At 42.5% G+C, this 27,127-nt stretch overlaps 1 protein-coding gene and 1 long non-coding RNA gene across 20 annotated transcripts in view; one reads left to right on the top strand and one right to left on the bottom strand.

The window, feature by feature from the left end:
• The window catches only part of LOC116050828, a 17,610-nt gene extending 3,011 nt beyond the window's left edge, over nucleotides 1-14,599 (bottom strand). Inside the window, exons 1-3 of the long non-coding RNA XR_004105178.1 lie at nucleotides 14,482-14,599; nucleotides 4,565-4,569; nucleotides 1,490-1,504 (exon numbers count right to left, since the gene is read on the bottom strand). This is a non-coding gene — a long non-coding RNA (uncharacterized LOC116050828). The remainder of the gene's footprint in view (nucleotides 1-1,489; nucleotides 1,505-4,564; nucleotides 4,570-14,481) is intronic.
• caska (calcium/calmodulin-dependent serine protein kinase a) overlaps nucleotides 1-26,508 on the top strand; it is a 214,666-nt gene extending 188,158 nt beyond the window's left edge. For 5 of the 19 annotated variants that reach the window (XM_036003863.1, XM_036003869.1, XM_036003867.1 and 2 more), the window contains 10 exons: nucleotides 261-296; nucleotides 7,234-7,275; nucleotides 8,113-8,309; nucleotides 9,876-9,991; nucleotides 17,380-17,460; nucleotides 18,124-18,204; nucleotides 18,305-18,507; nucleotides 18,611-18,694; nucleotides 22,740-22,766; nucleotides 26,061-26,508. In XM_036003863.1, the coding sequence (XP_035859756.1) occupies nucleotides 261-296; nucleotides 7,234-7,275; nucleotides 8,113-8,309; nucleotides 9,876-9,991; nucleotides 17,380-17,460; nucleotides 18,124-18,204; nucleotides 18,305-18,507; nucleotides 18,611-18,694; nucleotides 22,740-22,766; nucleotides 26,061-26,237 (1,044 nt within the window). In that variant the 3' untranslated portion in view covers nucleotides 26,238-26,508. The remainder of the gene's footprint in view (nucleotides 1-260; nucleotides 297-7,233; nucleotides 7,276-8,112; nucleotides 8,310-9,875; nucleotides 9,992-17,379; nucleotides 17,461-18,123; nucleotides 18,205-18,304; nucleotides 18,508-18,610; nucleotides 18,695-22,739; nucleotides 22,767-26,060) is intronic. The other 14 variants (XM_031300680.2, XM_031300715.2, XM_031300697.2 and 11 more) reach the window with 6 other exon arrangements.
• The last annotated feature ends 619 nt before the right edge of the window (nucleotides 26,509-27,127 follow it).

The raw sequence follows: 27,127 nt of genomic DNA on the forward strand, positions 1-27,127 counted from the left end.
ATAATAATGAATAAAATCCTGTTATTACGTGAAACTTTTCACTCTATAACGTCATACTGGTACGTTTTTCTTTTTCAGGCGTGGCAGCAATATACTTCCTTCCTTTTCCACCTTTTTTTTTTTTTTGCAAGAGCAGAAGCTGGATTGCCGATGAATGTGCATGCATGGTTTCAGATCTCAAAAGGACGTGAATGTTTTGAAGTGTGATGTTTAATGTTGCCTAACCGTGTCTCTCTGTCGTCAACGGTTTGCCTCCACAGGACCTGCCGTCCACCATTCAGCCCAAGGGTCGACAGGTGAATAACACTCTCTCACTCACCTGTAATCTCTTTACACAACGCTTGCACCCCTCCCCTTCTATCAGGTTTTCTGCAGGTTTCACCAAGTCAAATTTAAGACCTTTTTAAGACCATAATGAATGAAATTTAAGACCAGTATCACAACAGTCAGATGTCAGAGTCCGGAAACATCGTCTGAAACAATTCCCCCGAGTTCCTCATTTGCATTATAGGACTGGTGTCTACTAGAGTGCGGATCGGGCCGCATTTTTCTGTCCAAACCCGGCCCGCGTCCGACAGAGCAGTAACCGAACCCGGCCCGAGCCCGACAGGCATTGAGATATTTATGTCCGAGCCCGAAACAGTTAAAATCAATTTTTTTTCTCCTACTAATGACACATGTACGTTTGTTTGTGTGGAAAGCTTTTATTAAGCAGCTGTAGGCAGGCATTCAGAAATGTCAACAGATGAGGTCATCAGCGCACACGGGGCAACACGCGCACATTAACACAGGCGCGCACCTACATAATAAGTTTCTTTAAATTTAAAATGTTCAATGCTTTATCGCGCTGATGTGACCGAGCCCGACCCAAACCCGAACATCATTTCTAAATATCTGTCCAAAGGTATTTAAAGTAACTTCAATAACGATACTTACGTCATAGTTCAGGTCTGTTGTATTGAAGCAGAGATGTGTTTAAGTGTACGCTATATTTAGAATATTTTCACAACCAATGACTCACGCATGTTGGTCTCATTTGTAGTCGTAATACAGTAGGGCTGAACGATTTTTGAAAATAATCTAATTGCGATTTTTTTCCCAAATATTGCGATTGCGATTCGATATTCGATTATTTTTTCAAGCTCTTTGTCTTCTGTATTATTCAAGAAAGACAAACAATAAATCATTTTATAGTATGAACAACACACAATTACACACTAGACAGTTAAATAACTAAAAATATAGTATATATATATACACACACACACACACATGCGCACACACACACAACAGTGTATTTTTTTTTACAGTGCACAGAGAGGAGCTGCCTCCAGCCCCTCCCCCTCATGAAGTTACGTGTTGCCGTGTGTACTTGCTCAGAGAGGCTATCGTTGCGTTAGCATGTTGCTGGTGTTCTTGCCGTGGGATTAACTGTACTAATAAAACCGTTGAAACACCGCGGCCACGCTGCTGTGAAAGCTCCCCGAACGTCATTTATCAGAGTCTGGTTGTTACCCCTCTCAGTGGCAGCTCCTCCACTCATATCTTTATAACGGAGCTAGCTAACTGCTAACCGGAGCTAACCGCTAATCAGAGCTAATCATTGCTAACCGAGCCTTCAGTTCTGCGTGCCTGTATCCATTAACTGCACGTATGGACTCGAGCCAGAATAAAACGCTTCATTTTATTAAAATGGCTGTAAAAGTTTTAAACTACAACTCAGAGTTGTTTGAATGACAGAAATCTGCTCAAGGTACGGCGTAGCGTTAGCGTGCTAGTTGATGCTTTCTCTACGGAGTGCAGACTGATTAGCTCTCGCGAGTCATGTGACCAAATTGCAGCCTTTGCGATTAGGAAATCGCATTTTAACATATCGCGATATTATCGCAAATGCAATTAATCGTTCAGCCCTATAATACAGCGGATCATATTTACACTAGCGAAGGAAAGAACTACAGCACCACAGAATAAATAAATAAAAACATTCTAAAGCGCTGCGGGAACATTTCAGTAAGCATTAGGACCTGGGTAGAATTATTTAAGACCTAGAACACAATACTTCAGTGAATTTACTACTTTTTAAGGCCGAAAATATTGATTTTAAAATGTTAGACTTTTTTTTAAGACCATGCGGAAACCCTGTTTATACACAAGTGTGTATGTCTCGATTTCTCCCTAACCTTTTTTTCTGCTTCACAAAACTCATCAGTCTGATTTAGATTAATGTAGCTGATAGAAGAAATAATGGAGTCTAAGGCTACATTTTCATCACTATGTTTTGGTTTTTAAGCGACGTTTTGAGCCAAAAGCAAACTCCGTACACACGTGTTTTTAGCTCCAGTAGAATAACTAATCTCCATTGTAACTAACACGCCCAAACCAAAATATGTCACCAAAATTCTGGTATACTGGGCATAAACAGGAGTCAGCGTGGAGACTCGGCCTGTTGCTGGTAGTTGCCATGATAACGTTAGTAGCTTTAGTCTCTGAGAACAAGACGTCGTGACCGATAAGACCCAATCAGGAGGAGAAACGTTGGCGTCAGTGACGGCGTTGCCAAAGGTCTCCATTTGCGGCCATTGAGACTAAAACACAACCCCGCAGATTCCAAACCAAAACGGGTCAGAAGTGTTTCCAAATGTCTCCGGTTTAGGGGCTCGGAAAAGCCAGAGCAGGGGGAATGAGAGGGAGAAACACCAGAGCAGGGGGAATGAGAGGGTGAAACGCCAGAGCAGGGGGAATGAGAGGGGGAAACGCCAGAGCAGGGGGAATGAAAGGGGAAATGCCAGAGCAGGGGGAATGAGAGGGGGAAACACCAGAGCAGGGGGAATGAGAGGGTGAAACGCCAGAGCAGGGGGAATGAGAGGGGGAAACGCCAGAGCAGGGGGAATGAAAGGGGAAATGCCAGAGCAGGGGGAATGAGAGGGGAATATACCACAGCAGGGGGAATGAGAGGGGGAAACGCCAGAGTAGTAATGTAAATGTAGCCTGGGTCTACTACAAGATGCGTAATATTTAAATTCTTTAATATACACACACAAAAAAAGGTTGTAGCTGTTCGGCTGTTGGCGAACCAAAGGGAGGAGCAGACAGAATGCATCTGGATTCAAATTAAGCTTTGTTCAGAGGGTGTTTTGGGGAATTTGTTGTGATTGTTTTGGAGAACATAATGCTTCCCTTCAAGTGCAAGAGGGTATTATTACAAATGCATCAGTCTGTGTGTGTATGTCCAGCTGGTAAAAGAAGCCAAAGATAAAGACCAGTTGCTCACACATCATCATGATCAGGGCTTTAAATTAACTTTTTGTGATCACCAGCCAACATGGCTAGTACATTTTTTAAAGTTGCCAGCCAATCAGCTTTTCCACTAGCCAAGTTTTTTTCCAGGGAAAATAAAACAGATAATGAGTGCTGCTGAATACATTGAAGCATCCATATTCCTTGATGTGTTTGGGTTGATGGTTGGTTGATAAAATATAAACATTTACATTTAATGTACTCTTGAAAAATATCTTATCATCACATTTTTTCCCCCCTAACTAACTTTACTACTTCATTTCAGCTCCTCTGGTTTGTTTTTCGCAGTTCTGTTAGTTTCTAAGCCAAACACGCACCAAACCGCCCACATTTCTTGCCTGAAAACAGACCAATCTGTAAACACTGACTTGTCAGATTGTTTTTTGCAGCCTGTCAGTGCAGATCCACCTGGCCGTGCGACGCTTCTGTCGCGCCGCGCTCCACTCTATTCCTATGGGTGACGTCAAGCGACTTCAACGCGCCCGCAAAGCATCCCGGGAAGGCGGCGCTGCATTTGAAAAAAATGCTGCGCGTCAAAAAAGCTGGCCTATGCCCATCTTTATGCAAATGAATCCGTTGAACGCGACTATACAGTAGAAGTAGACGGAAATCTTTCAAACTGACCTTTGTCGATCTGAAAGAAAGACCAATTCAGCAACTGTATGGCCTATTTCTCACTGAAAATGTTTTCAGAAACACGTTTCATTCAACTATTTTTGTAAAATACTAGATCGTATTCTCAACGAGCCGCCATGACAGTCGGTTTGAAATTCTCGAGCAGCCAGACCCACGTGACGCGTTCGTCCAATCAGCTGTATGACGTCGCGACACCACGCTTCAGTCATGTCGCAAAAATGGATCTGCGCTGTGTCGATTTAAACAGACGCTTCGCTTCATTCATCACCGGCCAAACTAGTGATCACTGAAGGCTTGTGTCATGTAGATGCGCCGACAGTGTTGTTGTCATTACTTAGAATTCCTCATGAGGGCGACAGAAACTACGCACTATATCTTTAACTTAAATTGTTTGGTTTATGAAATCAGAAAAAAATAGTTAAAAAAACTTCTACGCTCATATCTTCAGATTGCTTGTTTTTGTCTGCCAATAGTCCAAAACCCAAAGATATTTAATTAACAATAATTTAAAACGGATACAAGCAGCAAATACTCATATTTTAGAGGCTCTTACCAGAGGATGTTTGACAAATTTTCTTCATGAATGACTTTCAATCAATTATTCGATTATCAAAAAAGTTTAAAAAGGTACATTTTCTGTCGCTCGACTAATTGTTTTAGCCCTATACTCGCGTGTCGCATTCATGGCGTGTTTCCCGTGCATGGTACGGCTCTGCTCGACTGGACAAACTTTTTTTGGAACCAGTACTTGTCTGTTTTCGCTTTCCACTGCAGATGGAACCCCTCAGGGTAGGCGGGATGCTCAGCTGATCGCCGTAGCGACGGCACATGAAAACTATCGTGGCGTCATTTTGAACGCGACACTCGCTGAATCTTTTTATCGGCAACCAAACAGAGGGACGTCTGCACTTCGTCACTTGTACGCTGTAGTTTTTACCAGCCAAATGCTGATAAAATATGCTGGTAGATTTGCTTCACTCACCAGTCCAAAAAACAATAGTAATCTATTGAGCGGCTGGTAAAAATTTTAACATTTACTAGCCATAGGCTGGTGGACGAAAAAGTTAATTTTGGACCCTGTTTGCGTGCTGACATTTTTATAAATCTGGTAGCTTGGCTATTAAAAAAATTTTTTTATCGCCATTTCTTTAAACCAATCACAATCGTCACAGCACCTGTGTGGTGCTGTGTGGAGCCACGGTGCCGCTGCAAAATAGCCTCAGGAAGGAACTTGTTTTGGTGGAACGTGTACGTTCAAAAGTAGTTTTAGTCGTGCAACAGAAAACTCAGATTGGACAGATAGTCTAGCTAGCTGTCTGGATTTACCCTGCAGAGATCTAAGGAGCAGTTAACCATAGTCCTCAGAAATCCACCGGAGGTTAGAACGCCAACACAGAGAAAGAGGAAGGGGACGGACATCGGTTGAAAAGACATGCATCCGGCAGACTTTTCGGCGGCACCAGAGCAATCCCGGTAGTGGAACGTCGTGGATATAGACTACCCCGTGAGTGACAGTTCTCTCTGACCAATCAGTTGTCTGCAGTGTTTTAACTCCACCTTGTAGAATCGGCTCAGCTCGCTTAGAACCTCGAGCGAGGAGGTACCTTAAAAAAAGTACCAGGTGCTATCCACAACTTTTGCTTTTGGAAAATAACTGTTCTAACTGAACTGAACTGGGTGGAAATGCGTCTTTACTTACTGACATACTGCAATAAAACTTAACAATAAAACCCAAAATAGAGTGATTTGGTTTCGGCCAGACTCTTTTCCCGGGTCACATCTCTGTTTCTGGAACTGAGATATCTTATGAAAACCTCTACTCGTGTGTTCTTACAGTGATATTAAAGGGAATACACTGACTCAATACGAGTGGCCGCCGTTTGTGTCATCCGCCTGACAGTGTAGCCCTGCACTTCCAACTGTATGTGTGGTAATAACGGCACAGGCATTGTTGAACCCTGCAGAGTCTAGAGATTATAACCTAACCACTGATCCTGAACCCAGTCAGATATCAATTTATGGGGAACTTCTACCTCAAGCCATCTAGAATTGTGTGTCTGTATAACAATCCCCCAAAACGGTCATCTCATCCCATCAGTGTTTTTGTGTTGCAGGGTTCAAAATGAACTTTTTGGTCCATCAGCCAATTGGTTATAGTTTTATAGGGTTTTTTTTGGCTGGTGAGTGAAGAAAATCTACCAGCCACTTGCATATTTTACCAGCATTTGGCTGGTAGATGGTGCTAATTTTAAACCCTGTGGGTGCACTAGGGCTGCAACTAACGATTAATCAATTAGTTGTTTGAAAAATGGTGAAAAATGTGGATCAGTGTTTCCCAAAAGCCAGTCATATTGGGCTTTGGGAAACACTGATTACACACTTTTAACTGGGAAAGTCTAGAGCAACAAAGCCAACTATTTTGATATAGTAATCAGTTTGAGTCATTTTTTATTAAATAAAGGTAAAAATGATCTGATCGATCTATAAAAATGACACTCTCTGCTCTTCGTTACTTTGCAGACTATCCGTGCAGTTTGCCTTTCTACGGCTGCGACTAACGATTCTCTTCATTGTCGATTAATCTGCCGATTATTGTCGCGATTAATCGTTTAGAGTTTGGTCCATAAAAATGTCAGAAAATGGTGAAACGTGGATCAGTGTCGAGATGACGTCCTCAAATGTCTCGTTTTGTCCACAACTCAAATATATTCAGTTTGCTGTCACAAAGGAGAGAAGGAACTAGAACATATTCACATTTAAGAAGCTGGAATCACAGATTATTTTCAAACCGATTAATCGATTATCAAAATAGTTGGCGGTTACTTTAATAGTTGACAACTAATTGGTTGATCTTTGCAGCTCTGGTGTGCACCTTCCTGTCACGTACATCATCAGTGTCCTCTGAGATAATCCAACATTACTCACCCAACATCTTACTATCTCATCTTTTAATGTGGCCTCGGAGGATCTTGTGATTGTACCGACAGCCGATCCTGCCAGCAGAGGGCAGCAGAGTCAAGCTGGGCAGCCTCTCAGTTGGCACAGCTTGTTCTCAGTATCATTAAATTGACTCATAGTTTATAAAAGGTTTGACAGGAAGTAAATATTTAAAGTGTTACGAGGGTTAGACTACTTTCTGTCGCTCCAAAAGAGGAGTTGTACCTCGTTGTCCCGTCTCACCACCATCAACACCCCCCCCCAACCTTCCTCCCCCTTCACCAAGCTCGCCCACCATACTGCTGTTCAGACATTGCATAGCCGTTTCTGCTCCATGATGTGTGTGATGCTTTCAAATCCTAGATTGTATCCAGACCTCCAATCAAGGACAAAATGTCTGTAAAGGTAAGAGACAGCCTCGCCCATCCCCTCCCAAAAACAAACAGAAAACACTTATACACTTTTGTCCCAAACACTTTTCAACAGATCACTTTCACACACCGAGTGTCGGCAACAAACAAACATCTTTGTGGTTCAAAATGGAATAAAGCAGGATCATGACTGTTGTTTTTGAACTAATGGACACATAGACAATGCCTGTGCCGTAATTACTAGTGTGTTGCAAGGCTCATTAAAAGCCCAGCAGTGTCTGGAGAAAGCCCTTCCTTGGAAACCAGTTTCCAACCTGGCAACCAAAAAAATAACACACCCCCCGAGAGTCCACCGCTCATTACTTCAGCTGCCACTATATGCAAAAGTGCACCATCTAGCCACTCTTATCATCCTCGTCGTCTGTTAAATTTCTCTTTCTTTAACCTTCCTCTTTCAGTTGACACGCCACCGACTGTTTCACAAAACCTAGTCTCGCATTTGCACATGTACTTCGTCCACAGCAATCCCACCAATCTGTCCCAAAACGTCCCAGTTAGAGAGTTAATGCCGTAAACATATTCTTTGTAAATCTTCACAATAATTCACCGAAAGAACCAAGCAGGCCTGCCTTGTTGCACCATCCAAAATGTTCTTCAAAACTTGCTATTTTTAGCACGTAGCTCGCTAGCTCAAAGTTTGTTGTCGTTTCCCGAAGTGAAGGGATTTTAAGAACGGCAACACACAGAGAGCGGAAGGGGCCTGACATCTGGAAATGTACTTTCGTTGATCCAGACGACAGAAACGCCCCCACCACCGCCATTCATCTCGTAGTCAGCTGCGTCGTCTTAACATCTGCGCTTTCCGCCACAGATCTACGTGAGGGCTCAGTTTGAATACGACCCCTCCAAAGACGAACTCATCCCCTGCAAGGAGGCCGGCATTCGCTTCCAGGTGGGCGACATCATCCAGATCATCTCCAAGGACGACCACAACTGGTGGCAGGGCAAACTGGAGAACACCAAGAATGGCACGGCAGGCCTCATCCCGTCGCCAGAGCTGCAGGAGTGGTGAGAGGGGAAAAACACACACTGATTATGGCAAAAAGACAAGGTTTTTGTCACTTTTGTTTTGTCTGTTTTTTCACTTTGGGAAAGTGAAAAAAAAATCTACTTGCCCGAAGACAATTTTTACTGGCCCCTATACACATTGTTGTTGTTTTTTTCCAAAGAAAAAAATAGTTGAAAACAAAAATTATTTTTTTTAAACGTTTAAACAAACATTGAACATAACCTGTCGAAAAACATCAAAAAGTAAGAAAAAAAAGAAGAAAAACTCAAAAGCATCAAAAGTGTAATTTTTTCCCCGAAAAAAATCAAAAGCATATCAAGCACCAACTCAATTCTTGATTGGCCAATGACACATTCGAACCATTCAACAGGCGTTCTCCGACGGGTGCAAGAGAACAATAACGTCATTTATGACACGGTGATGTCCTAACAGGCAAGGCGGTTGTTATAGTTACTTGCCCAATGTGGCATTTTATTTGCCCCGGGCCATCGGCCAACTCTTACTGTTGAACATAGAAACCGTTCCTCCACATTAGTAGGGGTGGGAATTAGGGCTGAACGATTTTTGAAAATAATCTAATTGCGTTTTTTTTTTTCAAAAATATTGCGATTGCGATTCAATATGTGATTATTTTTTAAGCTCTTTGTCTTCTGTATTATTCAACAAAGACAAGCAATAAATTATTGTATAGTATGTACAACACAAGATTAGATAGATTAAACAAACTGTTCTTTCCTGGAGGCCAAGGGGACCAAATCGCAGCCTTTGCGATTAGGAAATCGTGTTTTAACATATCGCGATATAATTGCAAATGCAATTAATCGTTCAGCCCTAGTGGGAATCACCAGAGGCTCTAAGATACGATATTATTGTGATTTTAGTTATCACCTTTTTTCAACTTCAGATGATGTCCCTAAATGAAAACGTTGACTCCAGAGGAGGACAGACTTTGTTTATTACGTGAAGTAGCAAAAAATTGAGAATATGTTTCATTTTTTTGTTTTATTGTCCTGTCTACGAGGACCCTGTTTATGGTTTCTTCTGGCTGGATGGTTATTAAAAAAATGTAGTTGTGTTTGGAGAAAGGAACCTTTTTTGTAGCAGATTCTATTTGCCAAGCTCTGGAGAGAACACGTTGTTCAATAACGAGCTGTAAAAAATAACTAAAAATAACTAAATTCTCATTTTGTGAAATGTAATGAAATATTTGAACACTGGAACTGATATTTTGGTGTCTTATAAACTCATGAGGGTTGGGCACTTTGTATGCAAGACGTTTTTGTTGTTCTTTTTCTGACAATTGAGGTTTTTGCTGCTTTTTTTGAGTGTTTTTGCAAGGTTTTTGACGCTTCTTTCATTGTTTTGTCTCTTCTTTCGACACATTTTTTTGATGTTTGTGTTGCTTTTTTCAAAACATGCAGACATGTCCCAGGACCTCCCTACATAGTTGGAGATCTCTACCTCCCTAATGTTGAACCCGAAGTTACGCCCTTGCCTCCACATCTATAATCCTCCAGCTCAACACTGACCCTGACCCTGTTTGTGTGTTTGTGTGTTTGTGTTAGGCGAGTGGCGTGTATAGCCATGGAGAAGACCAAGCAGGAGCAGCAGGCCAGCTGCACCTGGTTTGGCAAGAAGAAGAAGCAGTACAAAGACAAGTATTTGGCAAAGCACAACGCAGGTACACTACACACACACACACACACACACACACACACAAACACAAACACACAAGTTCATAATCACATGCATGTGCACGCAAAACAACGTGCTGCAGACATCTCAGTGCACGCATACATTTTACATAGCGTTCACACGAGTGTGAGAGCATGTGTGTGTGTCCGTGTGTCTGTAGGTGGAACTTGTATGTAACAGGATCTTGTAGCTTTCATCCCCTGTAGCAGAGCCTCTGCAGAATAACAGGAAGAGATGCCAGCATAGCAGAAATCTTATACGAGCACAGGACCGATTTAGGGAAATGTGGGCCGCTCATTGATACTTAATCTCTGCATTTTCAGGGCATAGGTTTAAAAGACAAGCCTGCTTCTTTCTGTTTGCTGTAAATTGTGACGCAGAATAGATTTTGCAGAGGGCTGTGCAATTATTTGAATTTAGATCGTGATTTTGATTTAAGCTCCTAACTATAACAAAACCAATACAATCGAGAAAAACAATTATTTTGCGGAAGGCTACCTTACCTACAGGCCTGTAAACCTATCATCATTTTTTACTATCGAACAATAATTTGGTGCCCCCCCCCCCGCAGCAACTGAGGCAGCAAAAGAGGCAGTGTTTAGACTCGGCCTGTTGCTGGTAGTTGCCATGGTAACGTTAGTAGCTTTAGTCTCAGCGATCGAGACGTCGTGACCGTTGAGAGCCAATCAGGAGGAGAAATGTTGGCGTCAGTGACGGTGTTTCCAAATGTCTCCGGTTTAGGGGCTCGGAAACGCCAGAGCAGGAGGAATGAGAGGGGGAAACACCAGAGCAGGGGGAATGAGAGCAGGGGAAACGCCAGAGCAGGGGGATTGAGAGGGGGAAACGCCAGAGCAGGGGGAATGAGAGGGGGAAACGCCAGAGCAGGGGGAATGAGAGGGGGGAACGCCAGAGCAGGGGGAATGAGAGGGGGAAACGCCAGAGCAGGGGGAATGAAAGGGGGAAACGCCAGAGCAGGGGGAATGAGAGGGGGAAACACCAGAGCAGGGGGAATGAGAGGGGAATACGCCAGAGCATGGGGAATGAGAGGGGAAACACCAGAGCAGGGGGAATGAGAGGGGGAAACGCCAGAACAGGGGGAATGAGAGGGGGAGACCGCCAGAGCAGGGGGAATGAGAGTGGAAACACCAGAGCAGGGGGAATGAGAGGGGGAAACGTAAATGTAGCCTAAAGCACAGTGCGGGTAAACTTCTCCATAAAATCACATACGTCAGTTTTATCTACGAAGAATTTCAAGAATTATGGTATTCTTCAACATCGTTTATTTTTGGCCACACAGATACAGTTTGTCCGTTCATCTGGAAGAATTTGGGCACCTCTGCTCTAAAGTCACGTTTGATCGCACATGATTTGATTGATTTGAGATTCGGGACGCTGGTTGTTTGTAAATGTAATCCGTACGTCACATCTGTGCATGTAGTCTTTCTCCAAAGATTATGGTTTGATATCTGCGTGGGCAGTATGTTTGAGTGTGATAAGCATGTCTTTTAAACTGTCACCATCGACACCTTGGCTTGATGTCCATTTCAAAGGTTTTGCGTTAATATTTTAAAGCATGCAACTCAGAACATAAAGGTATGGTCATGAAAGCATGAGTGCATGGGACCCAGAGTCACCTGCATCTAATCAGTAGTGTTTAAACTCCACTCATCCCTCATGTTATTGACAACAGATTCATTAAGTAGTACCCAGATCATGTTCATGTTTAACACTTTAATGGTCTCATTCAGGGTTGGTTTGTACTAGAGATGGTCCGATACCATTTTTTGCTTCCCGATACCGATTCTGAAACCTGAACTTGCGTATCGTCCGATACCAGTGTGTCATATATTTTATTATGTTTTAACAACTGTATATTACTATCTCTGTATGGATGTGATATGATTTCTATCTTTGTTGTCGGTCTGGCTCAGGTTAAACTCTTTGTGAAACATGAACAAACACAAACAATGAACGCCACAGAACTTTCTTTTATTCTGCAGTTTGACAGTCAGTTATAACGGAAAAAGAACATAAATAAACTACTTTAACGTAGATTTTCTTTAGGGCTTTATTACGTGGTATCTGATCGGTGCATTAACTCCAGTACTTCCCGATACCGATACCAGCGTTTTAGGCAGTATTAGAGCTAGAGACTAACTAGAGTATCGGTATCGGCTCATCTCTAGTTTGTACTAATGAGGGCACAGAGATTCTGGCCTTTCCCAGGAATTCTCATCCAAAATCTATTTCCTTCTCCCGAGGAAAAAATTGCTGCGGAAAATCTGGATTCTTTTGCAATTTTTTTATTTGTGTGCGTCTGTGTTCGCATACAGAGAACGATAGTACGGACTGAAACAAAAACACCTCCTCCGAACCTCATTTATGAGTTCTGTCATAGCCAAATAAGTACAATTTTACCTTGCAGTAATGGTTATCTTTTCATGCTAAAAAATGACAGCGTACAGTACAGCTGTGTGGCAACAAATCTTTTGGAATAAGCAAATTAAAGATGCAATTCTGTAAACTTAGCTTTGCAGGTGATTCATCAAGACTGAACCAGACACGCAGGCCTCCATCCCCCACATCACTTGTTTACTTTTTTTAATTCCTGGTCTAAATCCGGAAACTTAACATTATATTTTATCTCAGCAAATTTCTTTATTAAACACATAGATTGAGCATAATTTGGGTTTTACAACATGTTTGTATTCAGCAAAACTGAGGTATTAAGCAGTGTAATAATTAAGTATTGCTATTGAACGTTCACACACTTTAAATAATATGAGCAAATTAGAAATGTGTAATAAACACAATTTTATGACCAATTATCTGCTGTTTGAAGTCACACTTAATTTATGGCTAGACATCCCGGTTTTCCAAGTAAAAGGAGTGAAATATATCAATAAAAAAAAGAAATCCCCTGTAAACCTTCAACCCTGAGTGATCACAGTCCTCTGCTGCTGCTGCATGTTATGACCACACAGTGACGTAGCACCAGTTAACAACAACAGTATATAGGGACAGAGCGCAGCGCGTCATACTCTCAAAGCCACGCTAAACGGGGGGAAGCAACTCTCCGCTCTCCATTGACTTGTGTTGCGTGAAGGTTTCCTCCTCGTCTATTTCATCTACTAGCAAACAACAGAAACATGCCTAAAAGCTGCTGTGTGGTGATATCAACTACCAACATCGTAAACAACCCAGAACTTAAAGGTGCAGTAGGTTAGCCTTATAAAACTAACTTTCTGTCATATTTGCTGAAACTGACCCTACGTTCCAGTAGAACTACATGAAGCAGGTCATTTAAAATAAATGCAGCTCCTCTGGCTCCACCTACAGCCTGTAGTGAGATTTGCAAAAATCCTCCGCTCCCTGTTCAGATGCACCAATCAGGGCCAGGGGGCGTGTCTAACTGCGTGTCAATCACTGCTCATGCACATGCATTCATTCTCCCTTGTGGCTTAGGAGACCGTTTTGGGCGTTAGCAGAAAGGGGGGGGAGGGACTGAGAAGTTGTCAATGTTCAAATTCTGAAGTCCTGGATCTTCACAGTCCTACCTACAGCACCTTTAAGCTAACACACGTAACGTCGGTCATAACGTTAGCTTAGTGTCTCACCATTCTCTCTGCTGATTCCTCACGTCTGTTTCCACTTCTGTCTTCATAAAAGCTCAGTTTTTCAGATCGGCAGCTTATAAAAACTTAAGTTCTGGCTTATTTACCCTGTTGGTAGTTGATATCACCACACGGCAGCTTTTAGGCATGTTTCTGTTGTTTGCTAGCAGACGTAATAGACGAGGAGGAAACCTTCACTCAACACAAGTCAATGGAGAGCGGAGAGTTGTTTCCCCCTCCGGTGGGGGCAGGACCTAAATGCTCTCTGTCTTGTGTATTTCCATCTCCATTGCTGCCACTGTGCACAGCTGCCCAGCGGTTGTATCTTGTTGTTTGTGTGTAACATTTTTGTAATTCTGCTGTTGAAACCAAACAATGTTATGACCCCTCCTGTTCATCTCTCTCGCTTTCTCCTACCGAACGGCCTCTGTGCATGTAAGTAACAACCAGTGACAGCAACCAACTCCTCTCTTCTCTTCTGCTCTCTCTTCTCTTCTCTCGGTTTACTTTATTAACCCTGTAGATTGAATCAGCTGTCCATGCCAGCATTTCAGTTTTGTTTCTGTTGATTTGGTCGTAAAAAAACAACAGAAGGCTGAGATAAAACTGAAACCACGTAGCTTAGTTTGTGTCTTTCAGATAGTGTGTGCTGTGATGTTCATTTTCTAATCCATGTTTGGTCAACTGTGCTCATTAGCAGACCCAGAAGACACTGAGTATGTTCAGTATGTTTACATGCACACTAATATTCCAATAAGATTCTCAATTTGACATTGACTCCTAATTTTATACGGGTTATGTAAACAGTTTATTCTATTTGGATATTCAGAATACGGTCTTTTTCCAAATCTAGCATTTTCACGATTAAGACGTGTGATATGTCGGTATTATTCAGGTTTTAGAAGCCTTCTTTGGACATGTATGCAGCGCATTCAGAATCTGCATCTCAATCAGGGTTTTTACTGCAGTTTGTGACAGTTTACGGCCTCTTGCCTGTTTACGGTCAGCTCTGAGCGTTGCTATGGTTGTTGTACCAGCCAACAGTTTGCAGGGCTGCAGTAGAGATGCGTTATTATGGATCCTACGTAACTTCTAGGCAAGTCCCGTCCTAAGAAGCAGCCCGATTGGTTGGGGTTAGGTATTGACCTCGAGTGGTTGAGGCTAGGATAGCCGATTGGTCGGGGGATAGGACCTGAAGAAATCGGGTTCTATTACCTTGTGTAAGCATCAATGCCTGGCCAATAGTAGCGTGTGAATGCTATAGAAGAGCGCGTCCCTCCTAGAAGTTGCGTGAGTTCCATAATAATGCGGTAGGGATGCCCAGCCAAAAGAAAAGAAGGAGAAACAAAGCTAGTGTTAAACATTATCAAAGACTTGGATGTCAACAGGTTTTTGGATACGAGCAAACATCACAACACCGGCCTTTTCAAGAAGGAGGTTGAAGGAAAGAAAGAGGGACACTGTGTTCGCACGCTCCGAATCCTCCACCGCTGGAACACAAAAATCCTATTTTGCACAGCTGCAAGTAAACGGGAACATTAGTGGAGTTTCCTTTTTTGTGAGCCGTGTAAACAGCTTAGTCGGAATATCGTCTTTTTCAGAATAAGCAAAATACAGAATATTATGTGCATGTGAACAAGTCAGTAATGTAAATAGTCTCCAACATATTCAGTGGGTTCAGTATCTTCCCTTCACCCTGTTCAGCCTGTCACTTTAAAAACAGTCATCACCGTCAGTCTGCAGCCTCCTGTTGCCCGAGAGAACCCAGTGACTTGTGGGTATTGTATTTCGCCCGTCAGCGCCCTGAGCTGGTGGCTGCGTGGAGGCTCGTGTTACAGAGGCTGAGAACATATTGTACAGAGAACAGCTGTGCTCTAACATGTCGTACACTCCGCACAGCAGGCCGCCGGCAATCTGCCTCTTTTATTCTGCTCCGTGTTTTGTTACGCAGAAAAATGCTTTGAAAGTCGGACCCAGCATTAACTTAAATGACATGAATAAAGCAGGGGTCTTCAACGTCTTTTAAGCCAAGAACCCCTTAACTGAGAGAGACGGAGCAGGGACCCCCTACTACATACGTATATTGTATAAAATTAAGTTGCATATTAAACTGGGCCTACGATAACGTGTAGGCGGCCTAAAGCCTTTATACATATCTTTTTATGGTGCCCTACAATACTAAGCTATTCAAATAGTAACTGTTGACATGTTTTACTAAACATACATGTGGCAGAGTGAATCCTTAGGATTAACTGTATCTCTGGATACCTTTGCAGTGGTTCTCAAACTTCTTTTTAATTGTTTTTAGTAGCCCTGCCCAGCACAAATCATTTTTGGTAAAAAAAAAAAAAAGTCTATATAAAGAGGAACAATAGCATGCGATAGATTTACTAAACAACAAACTTGTAACTGAAAAACTTTTAAATGCTAAATTTTAAATGTTTAAATCCCTCGCTACATTCTTTTATTAGTATATTATAATTACATTACGAATTATGTTTAATGTTTAATTAAAGGGTAACTAGCAACAATCTTTGACATTGGTCCAGTATTAAGAGAGATCGCTGCAGTCGGCAGCGGAGAAACAAGCTACAATGTGAGTTAATAGGGCAATTGTCCAGCTTGTATTTACCTTCACAAAAGTGCTTGTTTTGCCACTGACAGGCTCAGATTAATATTCTAAGTGTCTGACAACATTATGGAAAGGATTTCTAAGGAGGTCGACCTTTCTGTTAAAGAGTAAGATCCATTTTTTAAACCTAAAAACATCCGCCAAATTGTGTTCGCTAAACCCACCAGACTCCATGTAAATAAACAGTAATTTTATCATCGTAAAATACACTTCATTCAAAGTCGACAGAAACAAAATGAAACTATGAAAAGCAGTTTTGGGACGTCTTTCCACTTTTCCAACCATCACAAATCTAGTTTTGGTTAAAATAAACACATAGTTTACCGATTTACATGTGAAAATATGTCGGCTCTACACACGCTAAAAGCATTGCTTTTTTAAATGGAGTCTGGTGGGTTTAGCGCTAGCGACTTCAGAGCTGTTTCTGGTTAAACAGAAAGGTCTCAAAGAGGTTTTAAAGATCTATCTCTGTAGGGATCCTTTCATAATGTTGTCAGACACTTAGAATATTAATCTGAGTCTGTCAGCGGCAAAATAAAGCATATTGTTGTTCATATCAGTCACTCACACACACAAACATCTGTCCAGGTTGAAAAAAACAGTTCCCCTTTAACAGCAAATGGCATTGCCGTGGAGACTTTCGAGTCGTCCTGCTAGACTCAAAATCACACAAATATCCTTCACTTCTAATGGGGTTGTTTCTTTAAGCAGATTTTTTTGCAACCAGGCCCAGATGTTAACACAGCACTAGTCATTATACTTTTAATTATTATGGTTAAATTAAATAACTTTTCCACACCATCTCTGCTGGCTTTTATAAGCACATGAGCCTCTCATGAACCGTTTTCTCACTGGATGAATTTCTGCCTTTCAGATTTATCAGTCGTCATTCAGATCATCTCAGCTCTCCCAGTTGTCATTTCCCCTCACTGTTTGGACATTAGGGTTAGGGGCTTGCTGCCAGGGAGACTTTTATTCTGCTTTTTTTGTTTTTTTTTAAGTGACCCACCTGCCTCCTCTCTTCCCCACATAGTCCCCAGATGTGTTTCTTGTTCCCCTCTAACTGCTGTTTGTCCCCGCACACTCTTCTCCACACATCCTCTCACTCCGTTTCTCTCTCACCTCCAGTGTTCGACCAACTAGACCTCGTCACGTATGAAGAGGTTGTGAAGCTTCCTGCTTTCAAGAGGAAAACACTAGTTTTGTTAGGTAAGTTCTGCCGAGTGTAGCGGCAGAGACGGTTAAGAGCCAAGAGTAACTTCCTGTCTGTGTGTCCTGTGGGGTTGTCCACTGCCACGCCTCTTTAGGAGACTATGGGCCCTATTTTAACGATCTAAGCGCACAGCTTGAAGCATCGGAAGAATCGGAATCAGAATCGTTAAAATCCAATCGATGCCCAACCCTAGGTACATGGCGAAAGAGACGTCTGTAAATCAGTCAGAATTTGATCCATTCGTTCCGATAACATTTGGAAAGTCTAGAAGAGCTGCACGATTAAATCATTTAATCCTCATTCGAGTTAGCAGAGTGCTAAAGAGGAAGTAGCCGACTCGGCCGGTGATGGTCTTTGGGCCGCACAGTGAGGAAGCAGCTCTGATCATACTGGTCATTTTATACGCAGTTTTGTTGAACTTTTTTGGCGTTATGCTCCACTGAACAACTCTCATAGAAATGAACGGGGCTCCGCCTCGAACGCTGTATCCAGGTTTTATCGTAATGCGATGTAATGCTGTCTTTAGTTAAAGATAATCTATAGTAGCAGAAAGAAATGGGGATGCCTGCCTTCATAAGTGACTTCACTGACTGACTGTGTGTGTGTGTGTGTGTGTGTGTGTGTGTGTGTGTGTGTGTGTGTGTGTGTCTCTTTGTCAGGGGCCCATGGAGTGGGCAGAAGACACATCAAGAACACACTCATCACCAAACACCCCGACAGATTCGCCTACCCCATCCCACGTATGTCACAAGATTAAAATCCTCCACAGAAACACTCTTAACAGCCCTGTCTTAAAACGTGCGGAAGTGTAAATGCTCTGTGTCTCCCGGTGTCCCACAGACACAACCAGACCTCCGAAGAAGGACGAGGAGAACGGGAAGAACTACTACTTTGTCTCCCACGACCAGATGATGCAGGACATCAGCAACAACGAGTACCTGGAGTACGGCAGCCACGAGGACGCCATGTACGGCACGCGGCTGGAGACCATCCGGAAGATCCACCAACAGGGACACATAGCTATCCTGGACGTGGAACCTCAGGTAGGGGTGTGTGTGTGTGTGTGTGTGTGTGTGTGTGTGTGTGAGACTCTGTGTGTTTGCAGATATAAAAACACTTTGATGTCTAACACCTGTTCTCCATCAGGCCCTGAAGGTCCTGCGGACAGCAGAGTTTGCACCGTACGTCGTCTTTATTGCCGCACCAACTATCACGCCGGGCATCAACGAGGTAGGAACACACCAAACCCACTCAAAAGATGATAAATGTTAGGATACGGCTGCAGATGTTCTACATTTTTCTTATTCACAAAACATCATAAGTTACAGCTGTAGTGTGCGCAGTAAGACAACAAAAGGGTTAAAGTCCCAGTGTGTAACGTGTGTAGTTGTTCATTATCTAAATCTGTGTTGCCTATTCAAAAACTTCTCCTTTTTCATGAATATTTACCACCACCATCAATTCCAAGTATTCCTTTTGGCTTGAAATTTAACATTTGCGTTCGCATGAACTGGGGTAGACCATAGATATATATAAAGGCTAGATGTCTCGTCCGCGCTGCTGGCCAATGGAGGTCGACGTCCGCACCTGGCGGCCATCTTGCCACAGTCAGCTCGCTCACTCGTAACATTGTGTTTTAATGGTGCATGTACTTTTTAAATAACCATAACTTGCTCAATTTTCTACCGATTTTCAAACGGTTTGGTTTGTTATAAACGTCAGAGATGTAGTTATGACACTGCATACTTATGAATAATTATAACCATGGATTTCCATATGAAAATAACATTAAACAGAAAATATAGGTGTAATGAATATACACAAGCACAAGGTATTTATGTTAAATCAATATATAGGCTACTAAAAATATATATATATTACTAATATATACTTTTATATGTATATTACTAATATATACTTTTATATGTATATTACTAATATAATAAAATAATTTGAATTATTACATGTTTATTTTAAACAAGTTTAAACTATTATAAAAGTGACATTTATTTGCAATAAAAAATAGGTACAAGATTTCCCTTTACAAATATACATAAAGAAATGCTGCATGTTGAAATACCCACCCTGTAGAGAGAACTACATTACTGTGGAGGTATACACATGGAGGATAGAGATAAAAAATTCAAAAAATTCAATTCAATTCATTCATTCAATTTTATTTGTATAGCGCCAATTCATAAAAAAAGTTATCTCAGGACACTTTTCAAATAGAGCAGGTCTAGACCGAACTCCTTATAACATTATTTACAGAGACTCAACAGTACCACCATGAGCAAGACTTTGGAGACAAGGGCAAGGAAAAACTGCCTGTTAAGAGGCCGAAACCTAGGACAGACCATTCGGCTCTAGGTGGGCGGTCGTCTGACTCGACCAGTTGGGGTGAGAGAGAGAGACAGCGAGAGAGAGAGACAGACAGACAGGTGCACAGCAACAACAGTATTGGCAATGGCAGTCAAGCAGGACCATGGCAGGAGGCTCCACTAGGATCCATGAGAACCTGCGAGACGAGAAAGCACAAGAACTCCGGGGAAGAAGTGAAGTTAGTAACATAGTAACATGCATTAATGGGACATGAATGAGTGCAGAAAGAGAGAGAGAGAGAGAGAGAGAGGAAGAGACAGTGCACCATGGGAAATCCCCCGATAGTCTAGGCCTATAGCAGCATAACTAAGGGATGGTTCAGGACTCACCTGATCCAGCCCTAACTATAAGCTTTATCAAAGAGGAACGTCTTAAGCCTACTCTCAAATGTGGAGAGGGTGTCTCCCTCCCAAACCACAACTGGAAGCTGGTTCCACAGGAGAGGAGCTTGGTAACTGAAGAGACTATAGGAACCACAAGTAGCCATGCATTCAGAGAACGTAGTGTTCTAAAGAGGTAATAGGGTACTATGAGCTCTTTAAGATATGAAGGGGCCTGACCATGAAGAGCTTTATAGGTGAGGAGGAGGATTTTATACAGACAGCAGCTCTGCTTGCTGGTCCCAACTCTGGGTTGGCTCTTTTGATTGAAAAGGTTGCCTACCCCTGGGTGTAGTTTCAATGTTCACACATGTTTATTCATTCAAGTGTATGAGTGACAGAGCAAGTGAGATAGCCAGTAGTTCTCAAACTTTTTACACAGAGTACCACCTCAAATAATATTGGGCTCTTAGACTACTAACACCATCATAGACCTTTCTGGGTACCACCAAGATAAAGGATTTAATATAATAAGCCATATGATGCTCTCATTTGTTTGATATTCCACATGCAAATACTCACAACATCAGGCTGAGGTGCATCCTGAGACAAGTCCGTTGGCAGGTTGTTTTCCGCTCTTCTAGAGGTGGTTGTGCTTCTTGTTGCTACCAGCTAAAATAAACGTAAGTAAAGAAGTTTTTGAGTGTGTTGTGCTGTAATAAACAACACATTATATAACTTGCAATAACAAAAACTAAAGTGACATTTAATCACATATTGATATATCAATCTTATACACCTTGAATTATTGTTGGTCAATGATACACATACACTTTGAAGATGAGCTGGAAAGTTGTAAATGGTTGGCACAACACCATCTTTAAGCCGGACATTCTGCCCCGTTCTGTCAAAGTCCTCACTCCTGAAGTGCTCACTGCAGAGCAGTGTCCTGTCAGAGACAACAAAACCGTCCCTTCTTAGAGCAAGTTCCCACTGCCTCCTCATCTTTCCGGTTTTGGGAAACCTTAAAAACGTGAGAAACGTACCAAGATATATAAATTATTGTCAACATTTCCAACCCTTTTTTCCTTCTTTCAACATTAACGGTAAGGACAAAAATACACACCTAAATTATCATATGTTTGGGGTAATTGTATGTATGCATGTGTGTATGTATGCATCATGTATGCATGTATGTACTTTAGAATAAGACAACCACACTAAACTAGTTATAAAAAGGTGTCCAAAAGAAACATTCAGCGATTGTGTAAACAAACTTCTAAAAAGCCTTGGGTCAACAACAATCTTGTAATACTATTATGTCATAGCTATGCTAAACTGTAACGTTAGCTGCTACTAGGTCTCACTCAAAGCTTCTTGTTATTAGCCAGCTAATAACTACAACCACATCCACAAAGACTGTCATTTAGACAAAAGATTAGTCATCATAAAATCGTTATTGGTGTCAGTAAAACAGCTCGATTGTGGTCTCAGCCTTGATAACTTGCGCAAGTAGTAGTGATACACAACTATGCTGCACGATTAAGTCGTTTTTCGAAAAGAAAAGCTGCAATTTCAACATGTTCAAGCATCCAGAATTATAGCCACGTTAATAAAGTTTGTAAGAAACCAAACCGTTTGTAAATCCGTCAAGATTTCAGCGAGATAAGAGTATTTGTGTTCGTGCAGATCACTCACCTTACATCAGGTACCACAAAGCCCGCAAGAAAGCTTGACTGTGACAAGATGGCTGCCGGTGATGACGTTAGAGACTCCACCGTAAGACATCTAGCCTTTATATATATCTATGGGGTAGACGCTCCATATTCATGCTCCATTTTGAAATACGTTAGCCGGTAAAGGACATACAGGACATACTGCTCCGCCTTTCGCTTTTTCGCCGTCACATGATTAACTCACAGGTGCTGCTAATGCTGCTAATGGGTATCGTAGCTTCCCAGCCCCCGGCAAGTTTGAAGAAGGAAACATGGAGGACCACACGTATTCAAAATCCAAAATTTCAGGAACAGGAGTCGTCTTCTTCGGCCAGAAAAAGTAGTTTTAGTCAGGCGAGAGAAAACTCAGATTGGACAGATAGTCTAGCTAGCTGTCTGGATTTACCCTGCAGAGATCTGAGGAGCAGTTAACCATAGTCCTCACAAATCCACCGGAGGTTAGAACGCCAACACAAAGAAAGAGGAAGGGGACGGACATCCGGCCATAAAGAGGGACATCCGGCGGAATTTCCGGCATCACCGGAGCAATCCCGGAAGAGCAATGTCGTGGATATAGACTACTACTATAGCAACTGCGTGGAGAAGGGGTGGGGCTGCGTCATGTGCACGCACCGACAGCGTTGTTGTCATTACTTAGAATTCCTCATGGGGGCGACAGAAACTACGCACTGTAGCTTTAATGACATGTTGAAATCTGCAGTCGGTATGTGAAGCACTACTGTCCCACAGCAGCCTGTCTCTCTCTTGTCTGCGCTGCGATCGGGTCTCATTCCTCTCTGCACTGCTCTTCTTATTTTTGCATGCTGCATGCTTTTGTTTCTCTGGCGCTCCTCTCAGACGCCCAGGTGGTGTCGAACGCTGCCAGTAAGTAAAGCCTGACAGGGTGGAGACTAGTGTTATTTATAATTGTGTGTGTGTGTGTGTGTGTGTGTGTGTGTGTGTGTGTGTGTGTGTGTGTGTGTGTCCTGCCATATGCTTCTTTGTATGCCTCTAGTGGTTAGTCGCCTTCTGTGTTTTTTTTCCATTCACTTCCTCTTCTGTTGAGTGAAGGCCCTTACACACTGGGGCTACATCTACACTACTACGTGTCAGTTTAAAAACAAATATCTTTTGCTAAGTTCACGTCCCAGCATTCCCAAGCCCCTAAAATGGACACATTTGGAAACATTGCTGCCCCTGTTTTGGTTCTAACACTCCAGGGTTGCTTTGTAGTCTGGACGGCCACAAACGGAGACTTTTGGAAACGACGACCACGTCAGTCAGTCTTATCTGTTAGGTAGCTTAAACACCTTTCAGTAACAGTTCCACCTCGTCGTCGGTCCAAGCTGATAAATCCCTGCTCCTACTTTTCACCGTTGTTGTTCTTTCTCCAAAGTATTTTCTGTATTTTCAACTTCTAAATTCATGATTTCCAACCGCAGAGTAACGTCCGACAATCTGCTTCCTGTTTACACCAGCACGCACATGCCCAGTGTGTGTGAACGGTCATGTGATATTCAAGATTCAAGATTCAAAATCCTTTATTAATCCCACAATAAGGACATGCCCACTGTTACAGCAGCAAGGGATGGGGGGGGGGGAGTACAAGACACAGATATATAAACAATACATATAAGTAAAGAGAATAAATAGTAAAATAGTTTAGGTTTCTAGTTTAGGAATCTAGATATGTGATGTCAGACGTGTTAATATAGACGGAGATTAGTTCTGCTACTGGCGCTAAAACTCTTGTCTGGGCGGAGATCATTTTTGTCTCAAAACGCCGCTTGAAAATGAAAACGTAGTAGTGTAGAAGCAGCCTGTGCTGAGTGAGGGCCCTTACACACTGTGTGTGGTCTTAAAGAGTTCTCTTTCAGTCCTGTATGCACGATTCAGATCGATATCACGATGCATCACCTCCTCGATATTATTATATATTGCCACACATGGTTTTCAGCGACAAATTCAAGCAGTCAGATATATAAGAACTCCCCTTTTTATTGTATCCGCTCTTAAAATACACTTCCTGAATGTAGCGGAGTCTGAACACAGCAGACAACACACAAAAGGCCAAAAAAAGTAGAGACCGGAAAATCAAGAAGTAACTTCAGTAGGCTATAATCGATTATGGTCTTTCTTTTCATCGATGCAGAATCGTCCAGGTCTGCATCAAGACGCATCGATGCAATGACTCATTTCAACAACCCTAGTTGTCAGACGGGTTAAAGAGGCGCTATGCAGTTTTGGCCATTTCTTCGCTGTTTTCTCTCTTTTTGCTCGCAGGTTTCTCTATAGAGCTCCCCCTACAGCTTCGGAATAGATACTATTTGGCAACAACTTCGTAAAAACTCGTTGGCGACTCTCCCCCCTCCCATCTTCTCCCCTCTGGTCGTGTGCATTTGTTTACATAGAAGCCGGCGAACGCACGGAGCCATGTCCACTGAGGTTTTTCTCGGAATATTACCCTTCTCTCCCGGGTCCGTAACATTATTCTTTTTTCCTACGATGGCCTTAGAGCGCTGTTGGAGCAGAAGCAACTTGCGTTTGCCAACATCGAGCTGACAAGAAACTCTGTGGCAGATAAAGTTTCTGATCAAAGATACTTACAAGTGCAACAGCAAGAACGCCAGGTCAGCATTGGATTTGCAGGCTTGTGTTTGTCTCAGTTCTCGCCATTCTGAAAACGCAGCTCCGATGTTTACTCGTGTCTGACTCCTCGCTCGGTCAGTCTGCCGTTTCCTCTTTCTCTGTTCCCCTGACAACGCTTTCCTCGCTTTCTGCGTCTTTTTCGCTGGCTCAGCCATGACGGTAGTGTTAAAAACTCCATCGCTACCTTGTTCTTATAGCTAGCCGGTTCCTGGATGTGTGCAGTGCCGTGAAGCAATTTGTTACATTACAAGACCTGATATCACGCCATATTTCCCGACGCCCCAAAGTTGCGAGGGTGGTTTTTTCCGCTCACAGGCGCTAGGGGGAAGCGAGACGGCCACCATTCAACCCCAAAAAAGTCATATAACCATTCCAGTGACTCCGAAGCTGTTCAGTTAAAGCGTAACTCTCGCCAAAATGCAACCTAGGGTCTTTTTGTGAATGTACCCGAGTCAAACTTTCGTTTAAAAGCATATTTAGGGCGGAAGCACCACTTTTAAGATTTACTGTATTCTCGTTTTTGGTGAAATGGCCTTTTGAATGGGAGTGCTAGGGGCACTTTTATGCTAGCCTCAAAATATTATTTAAAAAATATTTTTAAAACACTAAGAAGGCTCGACACAACATGAAATTTTGCTCCACGTATCACCAGGGACTCTACACCTTAACTAAAGCATTGACAACATTGTTTGTGTACACAGAGTTTACTAAAAAAGGTTTTGAACAACTCACGTTAGCTGTTGTTCTTCTGGTCTCCGTCTATCGAGCCAGTCAAAAATAGTCGAGAGAGGAGAGTAAAGATGGAAAGCTCCTAAAGCTTAGTTCCATATAAATGCACGGATATTGACCTTGTAGTTGAAAAAGGAGCCTCATATAAGAATGACATTTCCTCCTATGGAGTCCGTTCATTCACATTCAGAGATCGCCTATTTTGGACTGGGAAAATGGCGGATAGCGTAAACAACAACTGCTAACGTGAGTTGCTCAAAACTTTTCTTTTTAGTAAACTCTGGGAACACAAACAATGTTGTCAATGCTTTCGTTAAGGTGTAGAGCTCCTGGTGATACTTGGAGCAAAGTCTCACGTTGTGTGGAGCCTTCTTAGCCTTCTTAGCTATTTTGAGGCTAGCATAAAAGTGCCCCTAGCACTCCCATTCAAAAGGCCATTTGACCGAAAAACGAAGATACTGTAAATCTTAAAAGTGACGCTTCCGTCCTAAATATGCTTTTAAACGAAAGTTTGACTCGGGTACATTCACAAAAAGACCCTAGGTTGCATTTTGGCGAGAGTTACGCTTTAAGGTAAATTAAGCTAAAAAAAAACGGCATAGTTCCCCTTTAATATGGACGGAGACTAGTTCTGCTACTGGAGCTAAAACTTTTGTGTGGATGGTCATTTTTGTCTCAAAACGCTGCTTAAAAATGAAAACGTAGTAGTGTGGATGTAGCCTGTGCTGAGTGAGGGCCCTTACACACTGTGTGTGGTCTTCCTCCCTCTCTCACCCCTCTCTGTTCCTCCTCCTCCTGCAGGACGAGTCCCTCCAGCGTCTGCAGAAGGAGTCCGAGATCCTGCAGACGACCTACGCCCACTACTTCGACCAGACCATCATCAACAACGAGATCGACGAGACCATCAGGCACCTGGAGGAGGCCATCGATCTGGTGTGCACCACCAGCCAGTGGGTCCCCGTGTCCTGGGTCTACTGACCGACGCCTCGCAGCTACAACGCCCTCGGACAAACTCCCCAAATACACACACAGATGAACTATTAACTGAAAACCCATGGGACCCCTTCTCTCTCTTTCATACGCGTTTCTGTGGAAGCGGCCGCAAAACATTCAACAGAAATCCTCCCCCGAAACGCCGCACACACAACCTGCAGCGGACAAAACTACCAGACCCTCGCCCTGACAGACGACCTAGTCATAGTGATGTATAAAAAAAAAACAGAGTTTAAACAAAAGTGCATATTGTCATGTCTGTACTAGCTAGGAGGCAACATTTTTGTAGATGTTTGTTTTAAAGAGACAGTACTGCGTCCTGTCCTCCCATCACATTGTGGCTCTGTCGGGTGTTGTCGTACTAAAAACCATCCGTAGAAAAGATGCTGTCAGGGTTTTCTGTCTCTCAACGGACGGACTTAAAAAGCACACAAACAAACCGCAATGTCTTCTCGTCTTAAGATTGTCATTATATATTCTTTCTTGTTCCTTTCTTAAAGTGTAACTACCCTTTTTTTTCAACCTGGACCCTATTTTCCTATGTGTTTGCGTCTAAGTGACTGATGGGAACAACAATCTTTGACATTGGTCCAGTATTAAGAGAGATCGCTGCAGTCGGCAGTCAGTGAAACAAGCTACAATGTAAGTTAATAGGACAATTGTCCAGCTTGTATTTACCTTCACAAAAGTGCTCGTTTTGCCACTGACAGACTCAGATTAATATTCTAAGTGTCTGACAACATTATGGAAAGGATTTCTAAGGAAGTTGACCTTTCTGTTAAAGAGTAAGATCCTTTATTTAAACATAAAAACATCCGCGAAATTGCGTTCGTTAAACCCACCAGACTCCATGTAAATAAACAGTAATTTTAGTA

This window comes from Sander lucioperca, chromosome 8, assembly GCF_008315115.2.
Source record: "Sander lucioperca isolate FBNREF2018 chromosome 8, SLUC_FBN_1.2, whole genome shotgun sequence".
Classification (NCBI taxonomy): Eukaryota; Metazoa; Chordata; class Actinopteri; order Perciformes; family Percidae; genus Sander; species Sander lucioperca.